General features: G+C 40.4%; 2 protein-coding genes across 2 annotated transcripts; both read right to left on the reverse strand.

Annotated features, from left to right (window-relative positions):
* Positions 1 to 7,066: 7,066 nt before the first annotated feature.
* LOC117208556 lies at positions 7,067 to 14,481 on the reverse strand. The gene is made up of 2 exons (XM_033449773.1): positions 14,476 to 14,481; positions 7,067 to 8,209 (listed from the first exon to the last, which is right to left on the reverse strand). The coding sequence occupies exon 2, from the start codon at positions 8,158 to 8,160 to the stop codon at positions 7,126 to 7,128; it is 1,035 nt and encodes a 344-aa protein (XP_033305664.1). The 5' UTR covers positions 8,161 to 8,209; positions 14,476 to 14,481; the 3' UTR covers positions 7,067 to 7,125.
* LOC117208560 lies at positions 8,981 to 12,645 on the reverse strand. Its single transcript, XM_033449781.1, has 3 exons — positions 11,523 to 12,645; positions 9,268 to 11,000; positions 8,981 to 9,196 (listed from the first exon to the last, which is right to left on the reverse strand). Exons 1-3 carry the CDS (start codon positions 12,643 to 12,645, stop codon positions 8,981 to 8,983), a joined length of 3,072 nt encoding a protein of 1,023 aa, XP_033305672.1.
* Positions 14,482 to 21,685: the final 7,204 nt, after the last annotated feature.

Below are 21,685 nucleotides of genomic sequence, written 5' to 3' on the forward strand. Positions count from 1 at the left end.
TTCTGTTACAAGCAAGCAAAATCTCCGATCGTGTCTGTTCATGTTAGTAATTAGCAGATTAATTAGAGCGATCGTCAAATCGTGGCGTTCGTAAACGATATAAATTCGAAAGTATAACACGCAATTATATTCCATTGGTAGAGGTTAATCAAGCATACAAGCGGCAAAAACGTGTCAATTAGTTGGTTTCTCCGTTCGGGTTTCATTAATTAGCTGGAAAAATGTTATTTCTATGATACCAGCAGAAATACGGGATTGTAACATACCTATTTAAATTTTATTCCCTCCGAGAATCATTCCGCTCCGTTTATTTTTCCGGCTGTATGGTAATTATGAAACTTTATTAACTGTCCGCCTTTCTGGAGCAATTTCTGTCCCGAATATTAATGAGAAAACACACACATTCGACAAGTGCGAGGGATTCGAATTTTCACACATTGTCTCTTTTCTATCTTCTTTTGCAAAATTTACTTCGCGATTTATTGTAATAAGAATGCATCTGTATATTTGTATACGTACGTATTTCTAATTAAAATTTTTAACGAATCCATATTACGTACAGGCTTACGCCAGAAATAATTTTCTTCTCGTTTTCAAAACGTAGAGTTTTACTTTGAAAGACGTTTATTGGAATTCTAAAAACCAACGCTTTGAATCGAATTGAAATGAAAGATTGCAAATTATGGAGTAACCGCGACGGTTTCATATTTTAAATTCCATCGGAGAACCGTAGGAGGAAGTCAACAGGTTAGTAAGATAACGAAATATCGCTCGATATTGAAGACACAAGTTGAGCAAGTTAACTGAAATTATACGAAGATCAGTGATGAAGTGAAACCATGTAAACTTCTTGAAAGATCGCTGAAATTATTACGGCAGAAGGAACGGAGTTTTCATTAGAAACCATTCGGGTAACTTTTAATTTTCTAAATTAACAGATCTATCACATTCGCCCAACATTTGTAACACAAACAAGCGTAAAAATGTACGATGGTTGATACTATTGATTGTGTAACGTAAGAAAATAGACTTTCCTAAGACACTTTTACAACGTTTAGGTGCAATTGATTTTCTTTCTCGTATAAAATCTATTTCGTGTTTTCGACCATGGAGTTTTCGTTTCTTGTATTCTCTTCGCTGTTGAGAACGATTAATGCAAATTTTATCGCCAGATATCGCGAGCACGTATCCCGATGCAATAACTTGGCTTGTCGTTGTCCTTTGCAAGCTGCGCGTCCTGACGCGTTTAGAATTAATTAATTACCCATCGTTGATTTTTAATAATCTTTCCCAAGAAAGCATGTAGAGCAGAATTCAAATCTGGTTATTATTTGGAAGACAAGAATATAAATAGTTCTAGTAACTACGTGGTTATCCTAGGTCAAAATCATCCATATTCGTATTATTATAAAGCGAAATACTTGTTCTATTATGGCTTTGTACTTTGTATGTTACGACGGCTTAGGTTTCTTCGTACACAGATTTAATTTTCTAACAAAAGTATTGAAATAAACTCTTAATTGTACGAGTGAAAGTTTAGGTAAAAATTTATTTTAGCCATAATAATAAAAAGAAAATAGATACGAGTACGATGGCACTTTGAACAAATAAGACGCTCAATTATTATCTCATTCAATTACGTTAATTACATACTTAATCTTAATTTCGTTATTTAATTACGTACCTATTAATTCTATCAACTGAATAATTATAGGAAAAGAGTTTGTAAGAAATTGAAAATGTATATAATAAATATACATGTTATATTACAAATATATAAATCACTTTTTAAACAGAATAGATTTACGTATCAGAAAACGTAACAAAATTCGTTATGATAATTAGCCCGGTAATACGACAGGAACCTTAATTCGCTTGAAATAACTTTTAATCATCGCATTAATCACTTAAAAGTGAAACGATTGTCCTTTCTTCATAATTCGTCTATCTAAATTAAAAGTATCTAATTAAAAGATTAAAATATTTATTTAACACACATGAAATGGCTATTAAATTACTGTCAAGTCATAACGTGCATATTGCAAGCATATATTCGATCAGAATATAACGAGAAACAAGTAAATACGTCGATGTAGCGTGCAATATTAAATATTATCAGGGTGGTGACGAGCAAGGTGGAAACGCGAAAGAAACACGAAAAAGGAGGCCAGCAAGAAAGTTGTAAGGCCAATGTTCGAGAGTCAAGTTTGGCACATCGACTTTCTTCTTCACCAAACAGGTTCTGACATCAGAGTATATTTGAGCCTCGTGGAATTGATGTTATTCGGAACTCGATGCGATGCCCGTTGTTATTTTAAAACGAAACGTTCTCCACGATTGTTCCTACAATGCTTTTAATTACAGACTGAAGCATTCGTATCGTTCATAAATATTCAAAATTTCTTTATGGGTTGCAAAGATGAAGCGGAGAAAGTGCTATGCATTGAACGTACAACAAAGCAATGGAAAAGCGATGACAAAGAATGGGTGCATGATTGATGTGAGAAGAGTTTATTTATTGAACAGAAATTGACGTATAAAGTGTTTTAAATATTGTTTAGAGGTTTATCGAAATTATCTCTTCTTACTGAGGGAAGAAAAATTTTATAATTGTTTGTTATTTGTTTATAATTAACTTTTGAATCATTGCATTTTCCAATGTTACAATGTCACAACGATATTGTATTATAATATCGTTTGATCTAGTATATAGTAGGAATGATTGATTTTATATAATTTATCCATTAGACTACAGTCTCTGATGAAAACGTACACGGTGAAAATTAATTATTGTACTAGCGTTATTTGGTATCGCTGTTTTAAGTTCTACGTTTCCTTGTGATCTGTTTATGTTTTCACTTAACTTTCAATTGTTCTTTTTTTTTAACTTAGCATCATTTATAGTTAATAAATTGAAGCAATAGAAGAAAGTTTATAAATAAATCGTGATCAGGTGATACTCGACATAGTACTCACGTTCTACATTCGCATTTACAATTGGATTTTACTTATGAATTTCATACGAACGCGTAAAGTGAGTATTTTCCCTGGATGATTAATATTGAACGAGAGAGAATCGTCTTTTTATAACTGAAATTGTGTTTCAGTGAAACTATTTAAAAAGTTCTGGCAGCAGATTCATTACTGTGAATAATATACGCGGATTATATTGAATTGTTTTCTTAAATAACACGCGTGAAAAATTGTTCTTGCGTTTGGTACATTTTTATGTGCATAACATTTTTATGTGACCAAACATTTTTCGAAGTCTTCATTAAAAATGATAATTAGAGTTTTAATGAGAAATTAATATGCAGCGGAACAATATCGAAGTCATTAAATGCACAAAACGTCCTCAAATATGTTAATATACCATAAAAGGTATCAGCACGGATCAATCAAAGATGGTAAATGTGAAAATTTTTCACTCTATTCTTACCCTTATAGAATTCCGCTTTTATCATTAATACCATTACGTTCAATGGGATTTTGTACGAATCAAAATGAAATTGCGAGTTACAGGAAGCAGCGTAAGACGTAAAATATGAATGAGCGAAAGTAAGTTGTACATCCAGATAAAGACAGACAATGCAAAATTAGTGCGTTCTATGAGAAGATTAAGAACTGATTTATTAGATCAGTTCTTCTATCATCGTTATTATCTATTATCTGCTATATTTTATAATCCATTATATTCCATTTCATTATTTAATCTATTTGAAGATTAGATAATTAAGAAGGAAACCTTACGAAATATTAATACAATTAATGATCTAAGATACTGAAATTTTACGATCTTTTGTGAATTTCACGGTTCGTTTTTTTATTAGTTCAAATACTTCTGTGGATTGACGTATCTTGTTATGATATAGTTGTTATTATGTTACATATTAATAGATAGAAATGTTATTGTATATAACAACTTTTGCAAGTGACTGTAATTATTACAGATTTTTAACAATGCTTGCTTTTCTCGCAACTTCCGAAACACGGTTCTACGTACAATGTAGAATAAAACGTTGGTTTGTGCACGTGATTCGATTTTCCAAAAGCAAGGTAAATACACAAATCGATGATTGAGTCGAGTTTTCTGGTAATGGAGGGTCACAGTAACCAAGCAGAAATTGAACAAAAAGTAAGGTATAGGTAGAAAAATAAAAGAAATAAAAAAATGGGGATGTAGACATATTCGATTCTAACCACGAAACCCAATACGGACCAAAACGTTACGGTCAAAAATTTTTATGGAACTTTTATTAAAAGAAACGTTGTACAGTCGATGGTTAAATTCATTCGACGTGCAAAAATAAATATTTCTCCAATTTTAACAAAATACAATTGAATCGCATCGATACCGTAATATTATATAAATCTCCTTTTTAAATTAATTTGTTTGTCAGATAAATTGTCGAAAATTCAAACACAGATTTCAAGCAACTTTCCAAATGAAATAATTGAAGTTTAATGAATTACATCAAATAACACATAATATTGAAATATATCGAGTACAGCAATACAACAAATACATCGACGTTACAAAAGCTAAAAGAATCTAATTGTAAATCGTGAAAAAAGGTACAATGAGAAAACTTGTTATTACTCTACCTGTTATATGTCGTTCATCCATGTTACACAAATATTGTAAATCTTTTATTGAAATACAGGTAACCCTTGAGTAGAACGATCAGCAAGATATCGTTCACCAGGCAAAAGTAAATCTATTCTTTCTCTACTCGTCTAGTTTCTTCATCGTAGATTTTGAGAAAGATCAAATTTAAACAATTCATCGAATATGCCTAACTCGTCATCCTGTGAAATTCTCAACTCAAGAACATCCATAAATGGAATCTTAAAAAAATTGAAAAATTACCGATCTCTATCCAAAGACTGACCAAAAATTGCCAGTTCCACGTGTCGATGAACCATCGATCCTCGTTGGCCGAAACGCAATTCAATTACCAAGTATCGTCGGCCCTTTACCAAGAACCGTAACCCGTAAGAATTATTAGGTTAGAGCGTTCGCGAGGATTCGAAATCGATTCAGTAGGACAGGATATCGAGCAAGGGCGAAACGTGACGCTGGATCCATCTAAGCGAAGATCTTTCGATTTAAAGTCTGTCTGTGCGGAAGGGGTGTTCGGGGTTCCGATAGGATATAGGATACGGCCGCGTAGTTTCGACGGTGGTGAGGCTGGTTCAAGTTTCCAGAGGAAAAGAGAGTAGTAGAGTCGGCGGAGGGCCTTTTCGCTTTTCCTGGAATTTTATCTGTCTACGGAGGGATACCGGTCCGCCGTGGCGCGGAGGGCCACAGTGAAGTGGTTGGGGCTATAATACCGGCAGGGCTAAGATAAGACAAGACACGGCAGGGGAGAGAAAGGGGGCAAGTTCGTCCGTCACTACAGCGAAATTCCGTCCGCAATCTCTGAAGGAATCTTTGGTATCCCAGCAGCCAGCGGGTGTACAGGCTTACTCCTCTTAGCCGAGCTTCGTAGCTTGGCAGCCTCGTGAAGTTCGTGAAAGACGCGCTCTGTCGCGCGCGCATGAACGCTGGTAAGCGCGAAAAGGTCAGCCGGTGTGTTCCAAAGGACGGACAGGAAGAGAACGGGCAACAAACGAAGGTACGAATGAAGGGACGAGTCTCGATTTTTCTTTCCTTGCCGCGGACGAGCGAGAAAAAGAACGGAAGGACAGCGAAGGAGAGAGGGAGACAATACCGATTGATAGAGCAATAGTTTCATTTTGCGTCGAGAAAACGAAGCAGACAAGGCTGGGAACAGCACGAGAATTCTGTTCCTCGGTTGCCATTGGCTCGATTCTATCCTCTTCCTCTTTCTTTTTCTTGTCTGTTTCTCAGGCTTGCACGTTCCACGTTCCTTCGTTTCTCGCTTTTACCTACTTTTACTCGTTGCCTTTCTCCTCTTCGTCGAACCATATTCATCCGTGATCTATCTGTTCCCTCCTCCGGTTGCGTTTTACGGGACACCGGTCGTCGAGACGGCTCGTCCTTGACTGATGCGGAAATTAAACGAACGACCTACATTGCCAAAAATCTGACGTTTAATAAAGAGCAAGAGCGATACCTTTCGCCGGCTGTACGTACCACTTGGATTTGAATTAATTCGCCAGGCTATCGCGCCGCGTTACGGATACGATAAGGGCTCGATACGACGGCTTCCGTTAAGGAAAATTAGTTACGCCTCGTTCGTGACCGTTCGCACTGCGTATACGACTATGGCTGTTCTACTGTTTCGAGTTAATGAATTGTGTAATTTCGACCAATCGCGGGGAGACGTAATCGCAGGGAGAGACGTCAACGGGGGTCGTAAATCCCCGTTACGATTATAACAATCGACACCACGAATTGATCGATCCCCTGATTTCCGTTGAGATAATAAGGGGTGATTGAGTTTGTATAACCCTGGGATTCACAGAGTTATAAATTATATATGTCCAACACTTAGACTACACTGATGCCGAAAAGATAGCTAACAACTTGTCGCACGAGAACCGACAAAGATTTGCGGGAAGTATGCGAATCTCGCGCTATGTGTAGACTGCCGCGTTAGGCGTTAGTTTTTAGACTGACTGTCGCTCCTTTTTTCATACGGAAGAAAAGTTCGGTGTGGGTGTGCCCCTGTGCCTAAAGAACGCGGATTCGCTGTTCCCAATTTCGTTAGGAAAAGTGAGGGTAACGAACCGAGGTGTCGATTGGTCATGACCTGCATTACTGCTCGAAGGGATGAGTAGGGAGTCTCCTACCATCGTGGTGGATAGATGACTGTGTGCGTGAGAAAAATCTAGCTTGTTTTATTACGGGGCTATTCAGATTTTCCTCATGGGTGCATACCCGCTTTCTCCGTGTTTTAAGTGCGACTAATAAACCCAAGGACCTCTCTAAAAAACCAGATGTGCGTCGAACATACTTTTAGGCTTAAGACATTCTTCAGGATAAACAGATTGACGACACATGGCGAAACAATACAGGAAAGTGAAAGTTATGGTGGGCCCTTAGGTTTATTGAGGGTCGAAGTGACGTTACGCAGGTCGGTTGTTGTCCGGTCGCGCGGGCTGGCGTGCAGATGTTTTAGGCGGCGTAACATCCTCCCCCCGTTGAGAGGGCACCGATCAAATTCTGGCTGTGGAGTCAGGTGTGTCGTTGGTGACCTCCTTCGTTCCGTGTGGACGTTCGGCCTCGTCTGGATCTGGGTGGATGGGTAAGGGGACCAGTCTTTTGACACCGCGGTCCAGGATGCTTGTTGCCGTCTGCACGGTAGCGGTCCGGATGATGCCGTCGGCTCCTGGATGGACCTTGATTACGCGGCCCAAAGGCCACTGCATAGAGGGCACGTTATCCTCCCTGAGGATTACTACGGTGCCTTCACGAATGTTGTGTTTGCCCTTGTCCCATCTGTTGCGGCGGGTTAGCTCATTTAGGTATTCTCGATACCATCTGCTCCAGAAGTGCTGCTTAATCTGGTGAATGCGCTGCCAACTGGATAGCCGGCCTGATGGAACTGTCCTGAAATCACGCTCCCGTAAACTGGTTAGTGTGTCACCGATCAGGAAATGTCCGGGAGTGAGGACAGGAGGATCTTTCGGATCGGATGAGATGGGAGTCAGTGGGCGTGAATTGAGAATGGCCTCAATTTCTATCACGAGGGTGTTGAGGTGCTCAAAGGTCAGGAGTTCCGTGCCGACCACGCGGATGAGATGGCGTTTGAACGCTTTAACCGCGGCTTCCCATAGACCGCCAAAATGTGGTGAGTTCGGGGGATTAAAACGCCATTGTATTTGTCGGTCGGCGAGAAAAGTCTGTACCCTATCCTGGTGGTCGTCGGACTGCAATAGCGTCCGGAGTTCTTGCAGTTCCCGGTTAGCCCCAACGAAATTGGTGCCGTTGTCGGTGAGGATCGTTGCGCAGTATCCTCGCCGCGAGATGAAACGGCGCAGCGCGGCCAAGAAGGCGTCGGTGGTTAGGTCGCTGACTAACTCTATGTGGACCGCCTTTGTCGCCAGACAGACGAATATGGCGGCGTACGTCTTGATTTTACGTCGGTTGCGGTCCCTCCTCTCCTTGATGTAGAATGGGCCGCAGTAGTCGATTCCGACGTTCGTGAACGGCCGCGATTCGGTAATACGCGCCTCTGGCAAATCACCCATCAAGTATTCCACTGGTGGAGGGTTGGCTCTGCAGCAGCGGACGCACCTTCTGAGAGTGCGCCATACCTGGCTACGGCCGTCGATTGGCCAATAGCGCAGTCTCACCGCGTATAGTGTAGCTTGTGTCCCCGTGTGATGATTGTTCCGGTGCTCTTGCTCGATAATTAGCTCTGTCACCGGGGACTTTGGTAGGATGATCGGGTGTTTTTGGCTGAAGGGTATGGCGGAGTTGGCTAGTCGTCCTCCTACCCGGAGTAGCCCATCTTCGTCGAGGAAGGGGTTTAATGGCTGTAGTTTCCCTCCAACGTCCTCGCTTCGATTTTTCTGGAGGATCCGAATTTCAGGCGCGAAATGACTGGATTGGACGATTTTTATGAGTCGGTTGTGCGCTGCAGTCAGTTCGTCTGTGGTGAGATGGGCAGATCGGTGTTGCTTATGTCTCCATCTAAGACACCGGGCGACGATTCTTATTAGTCTTGGCCAAGACGAATAACGATGGAGGAGTGTGTTATCGTTAATAGTCGTCTTCAGACAGATCGTCTTCTTTTGCTCCGGGAGGTCGACTACCGGTGTCGGATTCCAGACTGGCCAATAGTTTTCGCTTTGCAGGAGCCACCTTGGCCCGTTTTTCCAAATGGACGGACATAGGAATTCCTTGGGCGTCTGGCCTCGGGAAATGAGATCCGCTGGATTATCGTCGGTAGGCACATGACGCCAGTCGGAGATATTGGTCTTGGTTTGTATCTCAGCGACTCGATTCGCCACAAATGTCTTCAAGGTGTGCGGCGAAGACCTGATCCAATGGAGCACGATGGTGGAGTCAGTCCAGTATACTATCCTCGAGATCTTGGTCGTCAGGGCCTGTCGTATTGACGAAATCAAGGATGTCAGAAGAAGTGCCCCGCTTAATTCGAGACGTGGTATGGAGAGCGATTTGAGCGGCGCTACCTTCGACCGCGCCGTGAGGAGTCGATTCCAAATATTGTTCTTTCGGTCCGTCGTCCGCACGTAGACGCACGCCCCATATGCCCTTTCGCTAGCGTCACAGAATCCGTGTAGCTCAATTTTCGTTGCGGATTCTATGATGGTCTTCCGAGGGAACCTTGCCGCATTTAACAACGGCAATTGGGTGTGGTATTTGATCCATTCGGTGTGTACGTCTGTCGGAAGGGATTCGTCCCAATCTACCTTCAATGTCCAGACCTTTTGCATAATCATTTTTGCTCGAACGATTACCGGCGAGAGCAATCCTAATGGATCATAGATTTGTGCGATGACGGAGCTGATTGCTCGTTTTGTGACTCGGGAGGTGTCACTGTTCGTCTTGACTGAATATAGTATGGCATCGTCGGCTGAATTCCAAAAGACGCCGAGTGTTTTTAACGTAGATGACTCACCGAGATGCAATTTCTGGTTGGTGTCTTCCTCAGGTAGCCCTCGTAGCAGATCCCGATCGTTTGATGCCCATTTGCGGATATTTAGACCGGCTAGCTTAAGTAAGTTCGTGAGATCATTCCTGACTGATAAGGCTTCGTCCTTCGTATCGGCTCCGGTCAACGCATCGTCGACATAGAAGTCTCGCCGTAGGATCTGCGCTGCTCTCGGAAATCGCGGTCCCTCGTCTTCTGCCAGCTGTTTGAGACACCGGATGGCCAGATACGGGGCTGCGGATAGACCGAACGTTACGGTGTTGAGTCGGTAGGTTTCGATCTCTCCGTTGTCGGCACGCCACAGAATCTTTTGATAAGGACGATCTTCTGGACGTAGGATGAATTGACGGTACATTTTTTCGATGTCGCCGGTAAGGACATATTGAAATGACCGGAATCTCAATAGGATGTGTCTCAGGTCTTCCTGTAATTTCGGGCCCGTATGAAGGGCGTCGTTTAGAGACACTCCCGTGGTACTTGAAGCTGAGCCGTCGAACACAACTCGGAGCTTGGTGGTGTCGCTCGATTCCTTGATCACGCCGTGATGTGGTAAATAATATCCGTGGTCGGTGGCGTGATCCGTGTTGATCTTCGTCATATGACCCAAGTCTAAATATTCTTGGATCACAGCACTGTACGCGGTTTCATATTGTTTGTCGCGTTGGAATCGGCGATGAAGAGAGGCGAGCCTGCTCATTGCAGCGGCCTTCGATGACCCTAGTGAGGAAAGCTTTTCGTTGAATGGTAGGGCAACGATGTATCTGCCTTCCTTGGTTCGTCGGACATGGTTTCGGAAATGTTCTTCACATAGTCGTTCAGATTCCGAAAGATGCGTAGTGGCCGGTCCCTCGTCGATCTCCCAAAACCGTGCGAGGTCCTCTTGCAGAGCCGTTGTGGTTGCGTGGAACGTATTTATCGCGGTTTGGGACGCTGGACTCCCCCCGATTACCCAGCCGAACCGTGTTTTTTGTAGACGTAGTTCAGGTTCGTCTGGTTGCGTCAGGTTGACCTGCCCGATGCACAGCGCCGCAAATGTTGATCCGGTGCTAAGTAAGACATCGATCGGGGCTGGGCAATGGAATTGTGGATCGGCTAGTTGAATATTTCTGGGTAATCCCAGACTCGAGGGGTCGATGGGCTCGCTTGGTATAAAGGTCGATATGGCGGGGATAATAAGAAATCTCAAAGTTTTCTTATACTTGCCGTCCGTCGACGTGATTGTGGCCGTGGTGTATCGTTTTGCCGTGGTGCTCAAATTGTCGAGGGCTCCGATCTGAATCGCACATCTCCCTTGTTTTATACCGAGGGAATTCGCGAGCTTGTCCGTCATGAAGTTCATGCTCGACCCAGTGTCGAGTAAGGCTCGGGCTCGGATTGGTTGTCCCTGTTTGTTCAAAACCTTGATCTGTGCTGTGGCCAACAGATCATGATGCAGAGGGGTAAGGGGAGATGTGTTTGCTAGTCCGATCCCCCTTGCTGTCGTAGTCTCAGACAGTCAGTTGTGCCCCGGTTGGGACTTGGACGAGAAGGTTGGGGTGATGTTCTGGATCCGGGCTGAGTGTGACTCGTACGAGGCATGCTCTTTCGTCCCTCTTGGAGACGAAGATGTCCGTCTCCGTGAAGTGTCGGATGTTCGCCTCGACTTGTGGGACGACCGCGACTTCGAAGATCCAGATGGTGATTGTCCGGTGGGGGCTCGCTTGTGTGACGAACGACTGCCCGACGACCGACCGCTCGGTGCGCGACTGCCCGACGACCGACCGCTCGGTGCGCGACTGCCCGACGACCGACCGCTCGGCGACCAACCGCTTGCCGATCGCCCGCTCGACGATCGACCGCTCGAAGATCGACCGCTCGACGACCGTGAGTCTACCTGGGTTTGTTCGCGGTGTAGATAAGTATGATGTAGGTGACCGCAGATACGACACGAACCCGATGTACACTGTGTCAGCGAATGTCCTCTGCCTAGGCAATTTATACATAACGATGCCTTCTTCACGATCTGAAAACGTTTGGTCGCTGATTTGGCCTTGAAGACTTTGCAGTGTCTGATCTCGTGAGGCCCGTTGCAGGTCGGACACACCACCGTTCTGATGGTTGTAGCAAGGGTTCGCCCATGCGGTATGGTGGTCCGCTGACGGTGGTGTTTGTGGGCTGACCCTTTTGATTCCTTTTCTTTAGAGAGGAATTGAGTCCCGTTCGCCCGTGTTTTGAGAAAGTCTATCAGATGCTGATAGGATGGCACCTGTTGGCGGGGCAGTGTGCGTTGCCATTTACGCAGGCTGGACGAGGGCAATTTCGACGCGATCAATTCGATCATGGCCATGTTCGATGTGACGGGCTGTTTTAGGTGTTCGAGCGCTTTTAGGTTTACGCTGAGGGTTTCCAACAAATCCTCTAAGGCTTCTGGGGTTTCCCTTTTGATTTCCGGATAGTTGCGCATCAAATTCCAATGGCGCATGCAGATTTGGAGGGGGCAATTGAACTTGTCCTTCAGTGTGTCAAGCGCGATGGGATAGTTGGCCTCTGTGAGCTCTAATGACTGGATACTCTGTGCGGCCCGTCCAGTTATAGATGAGCGTAGATGCTGGAACTTTTGGACATTCGTCAAACTTTCGTTACGGTCCACTATGGATGAGAACGTGTCGTAGAAATAGGTCCAGTTCTCGAGGGCGCCGTCGAATTGGGGCACGCGGACCTCTGGAACGGTGGTTGGCTCTGGTTTCCGGCGTGTCTCACCTATGTTTGTAGTCGACGGGGTTGTTGCTGAGATTTGCTCAAAGAGCCCTAGGAACCGCACGTCAAGCTCCCGATGCTCTTGCGATAACGAATCTACACGCGCATCTTCCCCCTCATCTAACACATCTAACTCGTATTGAACCTCGAGTATCCTCTTCCAAAGTTCATCGAACGAGCTGCGGCAAGATATTAGGACGAGTCTGTTTGCCTTCCCGGACGCTTCGTATTCATCGAGTTCGCGTCTTATGGCTGCTAGTCCACGGGCTAGGGCGCCTCGTCTACGCCGTAACGTGCTGATTGATTCAGCCTGGGCCATATTTTATTTTAATGATAGGAACGATCTTACCTTGATCAAATGGACGTTGATCTGGGATTCGGTTGATGATCGTTACGATGCGGCGTGGGTTCGTGTAGATGCTGAGCGACGGAGGTGCTTCTCTCCGATGGCGGTTCCCTTGATCAGCTGCCTAAGTGGTTGGAACTTGGATTTCACGCGACACTGTATAGTCACTGGTCAGTGCACTTTTTGGCGACACGAAATCCGGCTCGAAGGACCATGTAATTTCGACCAATCGCGGGGAGACGTAATCGCAGGGAGAGACGTCAACGGGGGTCGTAAATCCCCGTTACGATTATAACAATCGACACCACGAATTGATCGATCCCCTGATTTCCGTTGAGATAATAAGGGGTGATTGAGTTTGTATAACCCTGGGATTCACAGAGTTATAAATTATATATGTCCAACACTTAGACTACACTGATGCCGAAAAGATAGCTAACAACTTGTCGCACGAGAACCGACAAAGATTTGCGGGAAGTATGCGAATCTCGCGCTATGTGTAGACTGCCGCGTTAGGCGTTAGTTTTTAGACTGACTGTCGCTCCTTTTTTCATACGGAAGAAAAGTTCGGTGTGGGTGTGCCCCTGTGCCTAAAGAACGCGGATTCGCTGTTCCCAATTTCGTTAGGAAAAGTGAGGGTAACGAACCGAGGTGTCGATTGGTCATGACCTGCATTACTGCTCGAAGGGATGAGTAGGGAGTCTCCTACCATCGTGGTGGATAGATGACTGTGTGCGTGAGAAAAATCTGGCTTATTTTATTACGGGGCTATTCAGATTTTCCTCATGGGTGCATACCCGCTTTCTCCGTGTTTTAAGTGCGACTAATAAACCCAAGGACCTCTCTAAAAAACCAGATGTGCGTCGAACATACTTTTAGGCTTAAGACATTCTTCAGGATAAACAGATTGACGACACATGGCGAAACAATACAGGAAAGTGAAAGTTATGGTGGGCCCTTAGGTTTATTGAGGGTCGAAGTGACGTTACGCAGGTCGGTTGTTGTCCGGTCGCGCGGGCTGGCGTGCAGATGTTTTAGGCGGCGTAACAAATTGAAACTGCTCTTTCCGTTGCAAAGCAGTATATTTTTCTTTTTTTCTTTCCTGTAGAGAATGGCGCGTTTTACATTTTAAGGAAAGAACAGCGAGTGTAGCACAAAGAGATCGTAGCGATAAAATTATTGGTGGAATAACAGAGAAAGGATGGAAATTTCTTTGTTATAGATTCTTCTCGAAGGACGCTTAAGTGGCAAATTGCACGAGATTTCTCACTGTAATTAATTTTTTCGCGACTTTCCATATCAGCTGATGATGAAACGGTTTTACAAATATCGAGTGTTGTGGTATTAAAAATTGAAGAAAATTAAATGACACAGTGTATTCTTGTGTTAATAATCTATCTGGAAATGAAATTTAGATTCACAGTTGTTTGCAGGGTTAATGAAAGGTAATTTACTTGAACTCTCACTTTCAAAATGCTGCGCTCTACAAAATGGACTCAGCTAATATTTATCGGGGAATACTTTCATTTTGTTGGAGCGTGCTCGCTGTCGATTGTTATATAGTTTCTTCGTAATTTCAAACGGAAAAGGATTTCTTGTGGGAAGATCGATAAAAAAATTATTACGATTACAAACGGAATAAACAAATATTTCCTGCTTTCATTATTTATGTAACTATAATTGGATTATCAAACGTATCGATGAAAATGTAGCGGAAGGATTAGCAATTTCTTTTTAAGTATTTTCATAACGAAAATAGGGAAAAGTTTATTAAAGCGTTCAACTGAATTGTAATTGTTTTACTTAATTGTACGTAGACTTTCTGACTGTAAGCGACCATAAATTTTACCTAACTCTTTTGTTGCAAAAATACTTTATAACAAAACGTAATATAGTAATATATAAAAGTAATATAGTAAAATAGGAATAATAGTTTTCTCACACCTATAATTACATGTCTTCAAATACGTATCTACATAGGTTTCAAATATAATACTAAGTACTCAAAAAAGAACGTAATACAGCGCAAAATTCATTCAAGTGATATACGTCTCATCGCAGTGGAATCGTCAGCGACTTTAAAAAAAAAAAAAAAAAAGAAAAGAATCGTAAGACTGGCGTTTTTCAAACGACGCGATGTAAATTAATGCGTCTTATGGGGTAACGAGCAAACTTTCGTGACCAGGGGCTCGTTTTATTTGATCAAATAACTTTAAAAGTCGGTATTGCAAGACGACACAGTTTACAACGTTTTCTGCTGAAATATTCATCAGAAAAAAGAAAGGTGATGCGAGTTCGCGCGGCTTCTTCTCGAACTTGCTGACCTAATACATTCTTGAGCTTCGTTTTCCTACTCTTTACGCGACACCAGTTTTAGAACTTTCGGGTTTGTAGCATCACCAAGCAGCCAGCATGTTTGTTATATAATACTTCAAGACTCGATGTGCCCCGCGTGGCCTTGAAATTAATACACAATGAGCTCTGCTTTTTGAGATTGCACCATCTTTCAGAAAACTTTGCCTGTTGCCGTGAAAAATAGGAAAATGCTTTGTACCTCGAGTAAATATGTATGTACGTATAAAAATAACAGATTAGATTAGAAACTTCTACAATTAAAATAACTATTAGATAGAATTTCCCCATTAAAATTACAATCACAAAAAAATTACAGACACAAAAAAATATCGAAATGAAAAGTAAAATGATAAGAGGTTTTATCTGTAAAAAATCTGGCATCTAGTCGTTGGTACGCTTGTATCGGATTAATTTATTTAATTATGCAACCGGTGCTGGTAGAGTTCTTTATCACTGTTATTATTGAAGACGACGGGGTGTCATGTAACGCGTAGTTAATATTATTCCGTCATCAAATCATTAACAATGGCGTCACGTCAATTACGCCGTGAAGGAATTCACGTAATAGGAAAATTAACTCATCGTTCATTTTCTCCAGGAAGCTGGTGGTTCGAATTGTCTGGTCGCAGTTCAAACTCCAAAGATATTTGCATATCTTCGATCTGAAAACAAAGTCACGCTTGACCCTGTTACACATGAAAGCAGGTACACACGTAAGAAAATTCGATCGCACGGCCACGCAAATATAATTATTAGCTTCCTTGATGGCAGCGATCCTAAAATTTCTCTAACTACAACCTATAATCGAAGACTAGAAATAGCTATGTCATTATGAACAGCAGCAATCTGTTAAAACGGTAATAATGCTGCATTACTATTTGATAATATTGTAGGTAACAAATATTTTTCCGGTACCTTGAAAATTTATTATTCTTTAGATACATATATGTATATATATATATATATACATATATGTTGAATGATTCTTCGAATGACATAATGTTTTTACTTGTTAGATTCACTTACATAAATACATTCATATGTGCGTGTTCGTAGATAATTGCACAATTACATAGATAATTACATAACTACAGAATGCAATCTAGGAACTGCTTTATTAAAGGCAATATCCTTGAAACTTTCTATAAGAGCGAAGCTCGTTTGTCACAAATTATAACGCACAGAACCAAATTACAATACGTGTCATTATTATATCCTTCTTTTATATCTTAGCAATATGATTATCATTTCTTAGCAATGAGTCTAAAACATTTCTACAAAAGACGTGTGAACATAATTTCCTAAATGTAGTATTATAAGTGAAGTAAAAAAAAAAAAGAATTTGCTATGAATTACGGATTTTTTGGTATATTTAGATTCGACAAAACTCTTCTTACCATTCATTGACCTGGACGCGGAATTTCACCGATTTCGGTCACACGGTTGCAGCGCTCGTTTTCACAAAAATTTCACGCGTGCTCCACTTCGAAAAACTCTCTGGTGTTGTACGAACGACCGCCGAAAAATTGCTTGCTAATGTAGAACGAATGTAAAACAGGGAAAGTCTCTAACGTAGCGCCTTCGGTGCGCGAAGCTATCCTTTCGTGAACAAGCCAGTAGGGTAGCGTTACGAACTACTCGATCGGACGACTTTTCGTGGTATACGCAGGTATTACGTGATGAAATCCATTCCTTCCAATAAGAAGATTAAAATATACGAAATGCCTGAACGAAGCGGAGAGCACGAGAGATTGGACACGGTAGGAGAAGATACTTTCTCCGGCCGTCGGTTCTTCGTTCCCGTGAAATGTCTTCGACTCCACTCGACGGGAATCGACATAAAGCAATCAACTTTGTGGTTCGAGAGTATCGAATTTGTTGCCTTCGTTTTTCGTTCCTTCCCCAAAGACGACGTTCATAACGTTTTATGACTTTATTTTCCTTGCACAGCCTGTAATACCATGACTACTGTTCGATGAAATGCGATTATTAAATGCAACGTAGGCAAGCGATACATCGCTATTTGTTTATTAAATCGTTTTCCAACAGTTTATCCAATAATAAATTACCAACGATAAATTTACGCAATATATAAATAAGCGTAATTATTAAATTAATTGCAAATACTGAGGATGAGTTTGTATTACTTTCGCCTTGCTGTCGTAACAAATAAGAATGATCATTTACCATGTAATTTTTATTTCTTCGTGAAGACAGTTGATTAATATATTTGTATTATAATGATAGCTAGAATTCGTCGAATTTATAATTTTTTCAATTCAAATCTACTCTATTGATTAATTCTAGTTATTTCTTTGAAGTAATGACACTATTTCCACACGTTTTGGCTTTTGCATTCGTTTATTTTCTTTGCTTTTCTTATTTGCATCAGGCGACGAATAATGGTCGAATAGCTGAATTTCATTTGACTTCTTTTACCGCTTACTTTGGATTATTTCCAATAATCTGTTCGAGACTATTGTTTCGATGCTATTTCCTGGCTTTCCCCTTTAAGCAAACTTATATGGTTCGCCAGAACAATGCGGTTTATTTAACAAAACTGAAACAACGAAATAGGAAGGCGAATGTTTGCACATTTCAATGAAATTTACAAAACCGGTTCTCTTAAAAATAGCGCCGAAGCAAATTGGGTATAGATACGTGTCGGTGTGCATTTATACAATTGAAATAAAGCCTTTTGCGTGCATACACCTGCTCGATTTTGCTAAATTCGTTTGACTAAACAATCGTATCGGAAGAAACTGACAATATTTAGCGATTTCTTCGGTATTGCAATTGTTGAGACGAAACGCGGTGATACTTCACGTGTATCAATCCAATGTAACGAATAATAAAACCGATAAAATTCTTGTTAAATATATTTAACATGTTAAGAACCTCGTTAAATTTGATTTATAATGCAAGATGCGAGTATTCTAATTGAATAATCCATTCGCATCGTTGAAAATCTTTTAATCCTTTAATCCTTTAGTCTTAATCTTTTAGTTTAGTTAGACATTTATCTTATCTTAATCATTGAACAAAATTTAATAACGTAAATCACCGAGAAATACTGTGACAGTGAAACTATTAATGGATAAAATTGGTTGAAAATTTGTAGAACCGATATTTCATATACGTCGATCTAATAGCTATTTTAAAAGTATATTTTCAATCAATGTTACGATAGCATGGATAAGCGGTAAATAAGCATAAATAAAACGTCGTTATATCACATGGATCATTGAACCGTGTACGTAGCCGTGCATTGATTTGGTCATTACAGGAACTCGAACCTGATTTCACGCTCCGTATCGTCTAGCAACGGAAGGGTGCAGGAATCTGGATTGTCTGGTTACGGTTACGATCGGTTAGGCCTTCGACCACGTGTGACAGCTCGACACCTTGGCCTTTTGCCCTTCCATCTCGTTACGTAGCCGTGACACTGGCAGATCGTATTCGAATTGAATTGCGGAACTTGGACGAGAAGTTGTTCGGTTCGAAAGGCAGATAGATCGAACAGGATTGAACGATCACACGGATCTGTTATGTATCACGACACAGTAGAATGATGCATAGGGCATAATTGCTAGGGGAAAAATAATTCGCAAACTAATAGTAATCAGTGAATTCTGTAATTTTACGATTTCACGTAAGAATAACTGACAATGAGTCGTTCAGATAATTAAAAAGAAACAACTACGTTTGTTCTTTTTTTGTGTTATTATTTTATTGCAATTATTCGAGTGTCTTAATAATTATTTCACGCAAAAAATAAAAATCACATCCGATGAAAATTTCATTTGACGTGACGCGTTGAATTACGACGATTGTTAAAAGAATGTCATTGGCCGAAATTGGCGGGCAAAATTCTTACCAGATAGATTCTTTTGACTTCGAATTGAACGTTTAGGGTAAGCAAATTTTCTCAAACGACGAAACTTTTCCATTTCGGTTCACAAACGATATTTCGAGATTTCATCGGCGTTGGGCAAAGTTGCTTCGTAAAATAACGTTTCGTGTATCCGCGATAGAGCGAGCATACGAGTATCAACGTAAAAATTACGAAAAGTAGGTGACCCCAGTCCGCGAATATACAATCTTGCAAAAATGTCCGGAAATCATATTCAAAAAGATATTCGTATGTGGGCCATGAACGAGCCCCAGGGAGTATGTCAGAATTCTCGTTTCGTAAGTGAATGGCGTCCTTTCCAATAAGAAAGTGGTCCCGATACGAGATTCCTGTGGTAACAGCTCGATTTTTGGAAATTGTTACACGAGCGTTAATCGCGTGAACTCGTTTTCTCCCCACTTTTTGTTTCTCTTTCCTTCAAAGAAAGTCAGTACGCAAGTATCTACATCTGGTCACGACACGAAACGTTAACGACAAATATTGATCATACTAATAGACGCACGAAGCGTGACATTTTGCAAGATGAACAACATTTTTTTTTACGTTACATAAATCATTCGCTAATATTTGCTTCCTTAGTTCTCTCTTCTTATTTGAAGAAACGTCGTAACAGAAAAACGATGAACGGGGGAGGATACCCCGTTTGTTACGTAACGTCTTGGTGAAATTCCTCGTGAAAAGATCTCATTCATTCGTTGATCGAAATATAATTACGATACTGAAACAAATGTATACGGTGCAGAATAATTTCAATTGCAAGTACCAATTTATTTCGACGAACGTGTTACACGTACGAAACATGATAACGTTCACTATGAGGCACGTACACGAGGCACAAGGTTTTATATAAAAAAGGTTTTGCTCAAATGTAGAAGTTGATTCTTTACATTATCAAATGGTTCTACTAGTTATGCCAAATATTTGAAGTGAAAGTTGAATAAACGAAGAGTTTCCTATTCTGTGAACTCCAAAAGTTTGAAAGAGATCTTCTCACTTAAAATCATTTCTACGTTCTTTTTTAAAGTTAATAATATTACCACGAAGGATTCGCACTGTTACGTAAAATATCATACTTTTTACAAATTATTCTTTTTGTATACATATATTTTTCACATATGTTATACCTTTTATTCTATTCCATTAATAAATAGTATAAATATACTGAATACAACGATTGAACGAACAATTGAAATAGTACCTGATAAATTAATGTGTACTAATTTATCACCCACAACTTAACCGTACAAATTTAATAGTAATATTAAAGTATACGCACATAAAACGTAACTTTAGAAATATGCAGTAAAATTTTTCAAGTTATATGAATAAATAGAGATAGATAATTACTGTTTTAATTGTTCGTTTATGTTCATTTTTTTGTAATTTATTTTTACATATTTGAAATATTTAAAAACTATAGTATTATATCTGCAAAACATATTATATCGAGTTTACATGCATTTAAAGCATATTTCTGGCTTTTTTATCTTCTTTTCCTTTCATTCTTTTTCCTAATGAAATAATTTTTGCTCTCACTCGTGCAATAGAAAGTAACAAAATCGACTGAAATATTTTCACAGCTGACATGAACGAACGATGACGCATAGGACGCGACACCGTGTGTCAGAAAATTCAGGAAGTTATTGCTCATTCGAAAAGAGAATATCGGAAACGAAAGTCCCTCATGGCCCTGTGCACCACGCAACAAGAAAATTTCTCCTGATGCATGATTCCATGAATGCACTTTCCGATCTAGCGTATGCGGCACTGGATCGTAATGTGCACGAACGAGCACGTGCACCAGGTGTTAAGAATTTATTTCGTTTTTAACGACGGTGTGATTAACATTTGCGAAAAAAGAATACCAATTTGTCCAAACTTTAAAAAATGCCGTCAGTGATACGTTGAAAATCCTGTTAAATATTTATAGAGAAGCGAAGACATGCGCATATAATTTAAATATTACAAATCCAAAGTTTTGATATAATTTTATATTGCGTGCAATTAAAAGGTTTTGAATTGGAAAACTAAATTATAAAGTAGCGATCTTAGTTGAGTAAAAATTCTAATAAAACGTTTTAATGAAAATTCTTATTCGATTAACGTCTTCAAATTTTACTTATAAGCTTAACAATTTATACGATACATAAACATTTGAAGACATTTTAACATCTGATTGCCAAATTATATTAATATGTTATATTCGCGTATTATTTGAAAATTCTTTTAATAAATTATGAAACATCAAAAAGCAAACGCTAGTTTAGGAAGCAACTATTTAATATTTGTATTTATAATTGCTTGAAATAATCGCGTTAATCACTTTACCTATAGCAATTTATCTGCAATTACTTCTTTATGAAATTACATCTTCTTTAGGACGAATGATTTCTAGTTTATTATTTACGACAGGTATGATATCTACCGTAATTGGTAATTAATTGTAAATATTTGCACACTCCTCGATGATTTATTTGTAAGGAACGAAATAAATCTCTTGCACGTAGCGGTTTCACATCCTTGTGTAACTTACATCACTTTTTGCACTTTCCAAATGAAACAATGAACAACAAATGCATTGTTAAGTAATTCCCAAATAAAATATCGCCGTCCTTATTCCTTCCAATCTTTTCCTTGCATTCATTGAAAGTCTTGGTACAAGTATATAGAAATAGATCATCTGTATACTTTTCCCAATTACATAATTATTGTCGTTCAAGATTTGCTGCTAATTTTTCCTTGCAT

The sequence above is a fragment of the Bombus bifarius genome, unplaced genomic scaffold, assembly GCF_011952205.1.
Source record: "Bombus bifarius isolate JDL3187 unplaced genomic scaffold, Bbif_JDL3187 scf7180000008140, whole genome shotgun sequence".
NCBI classification, from domain to species: domain Eukaryota; kingdom Metazoa; phylum Arthropoda; class Insecta; order Hymenoptera; family Apidae; genus Bombus; species Bombus bifarius.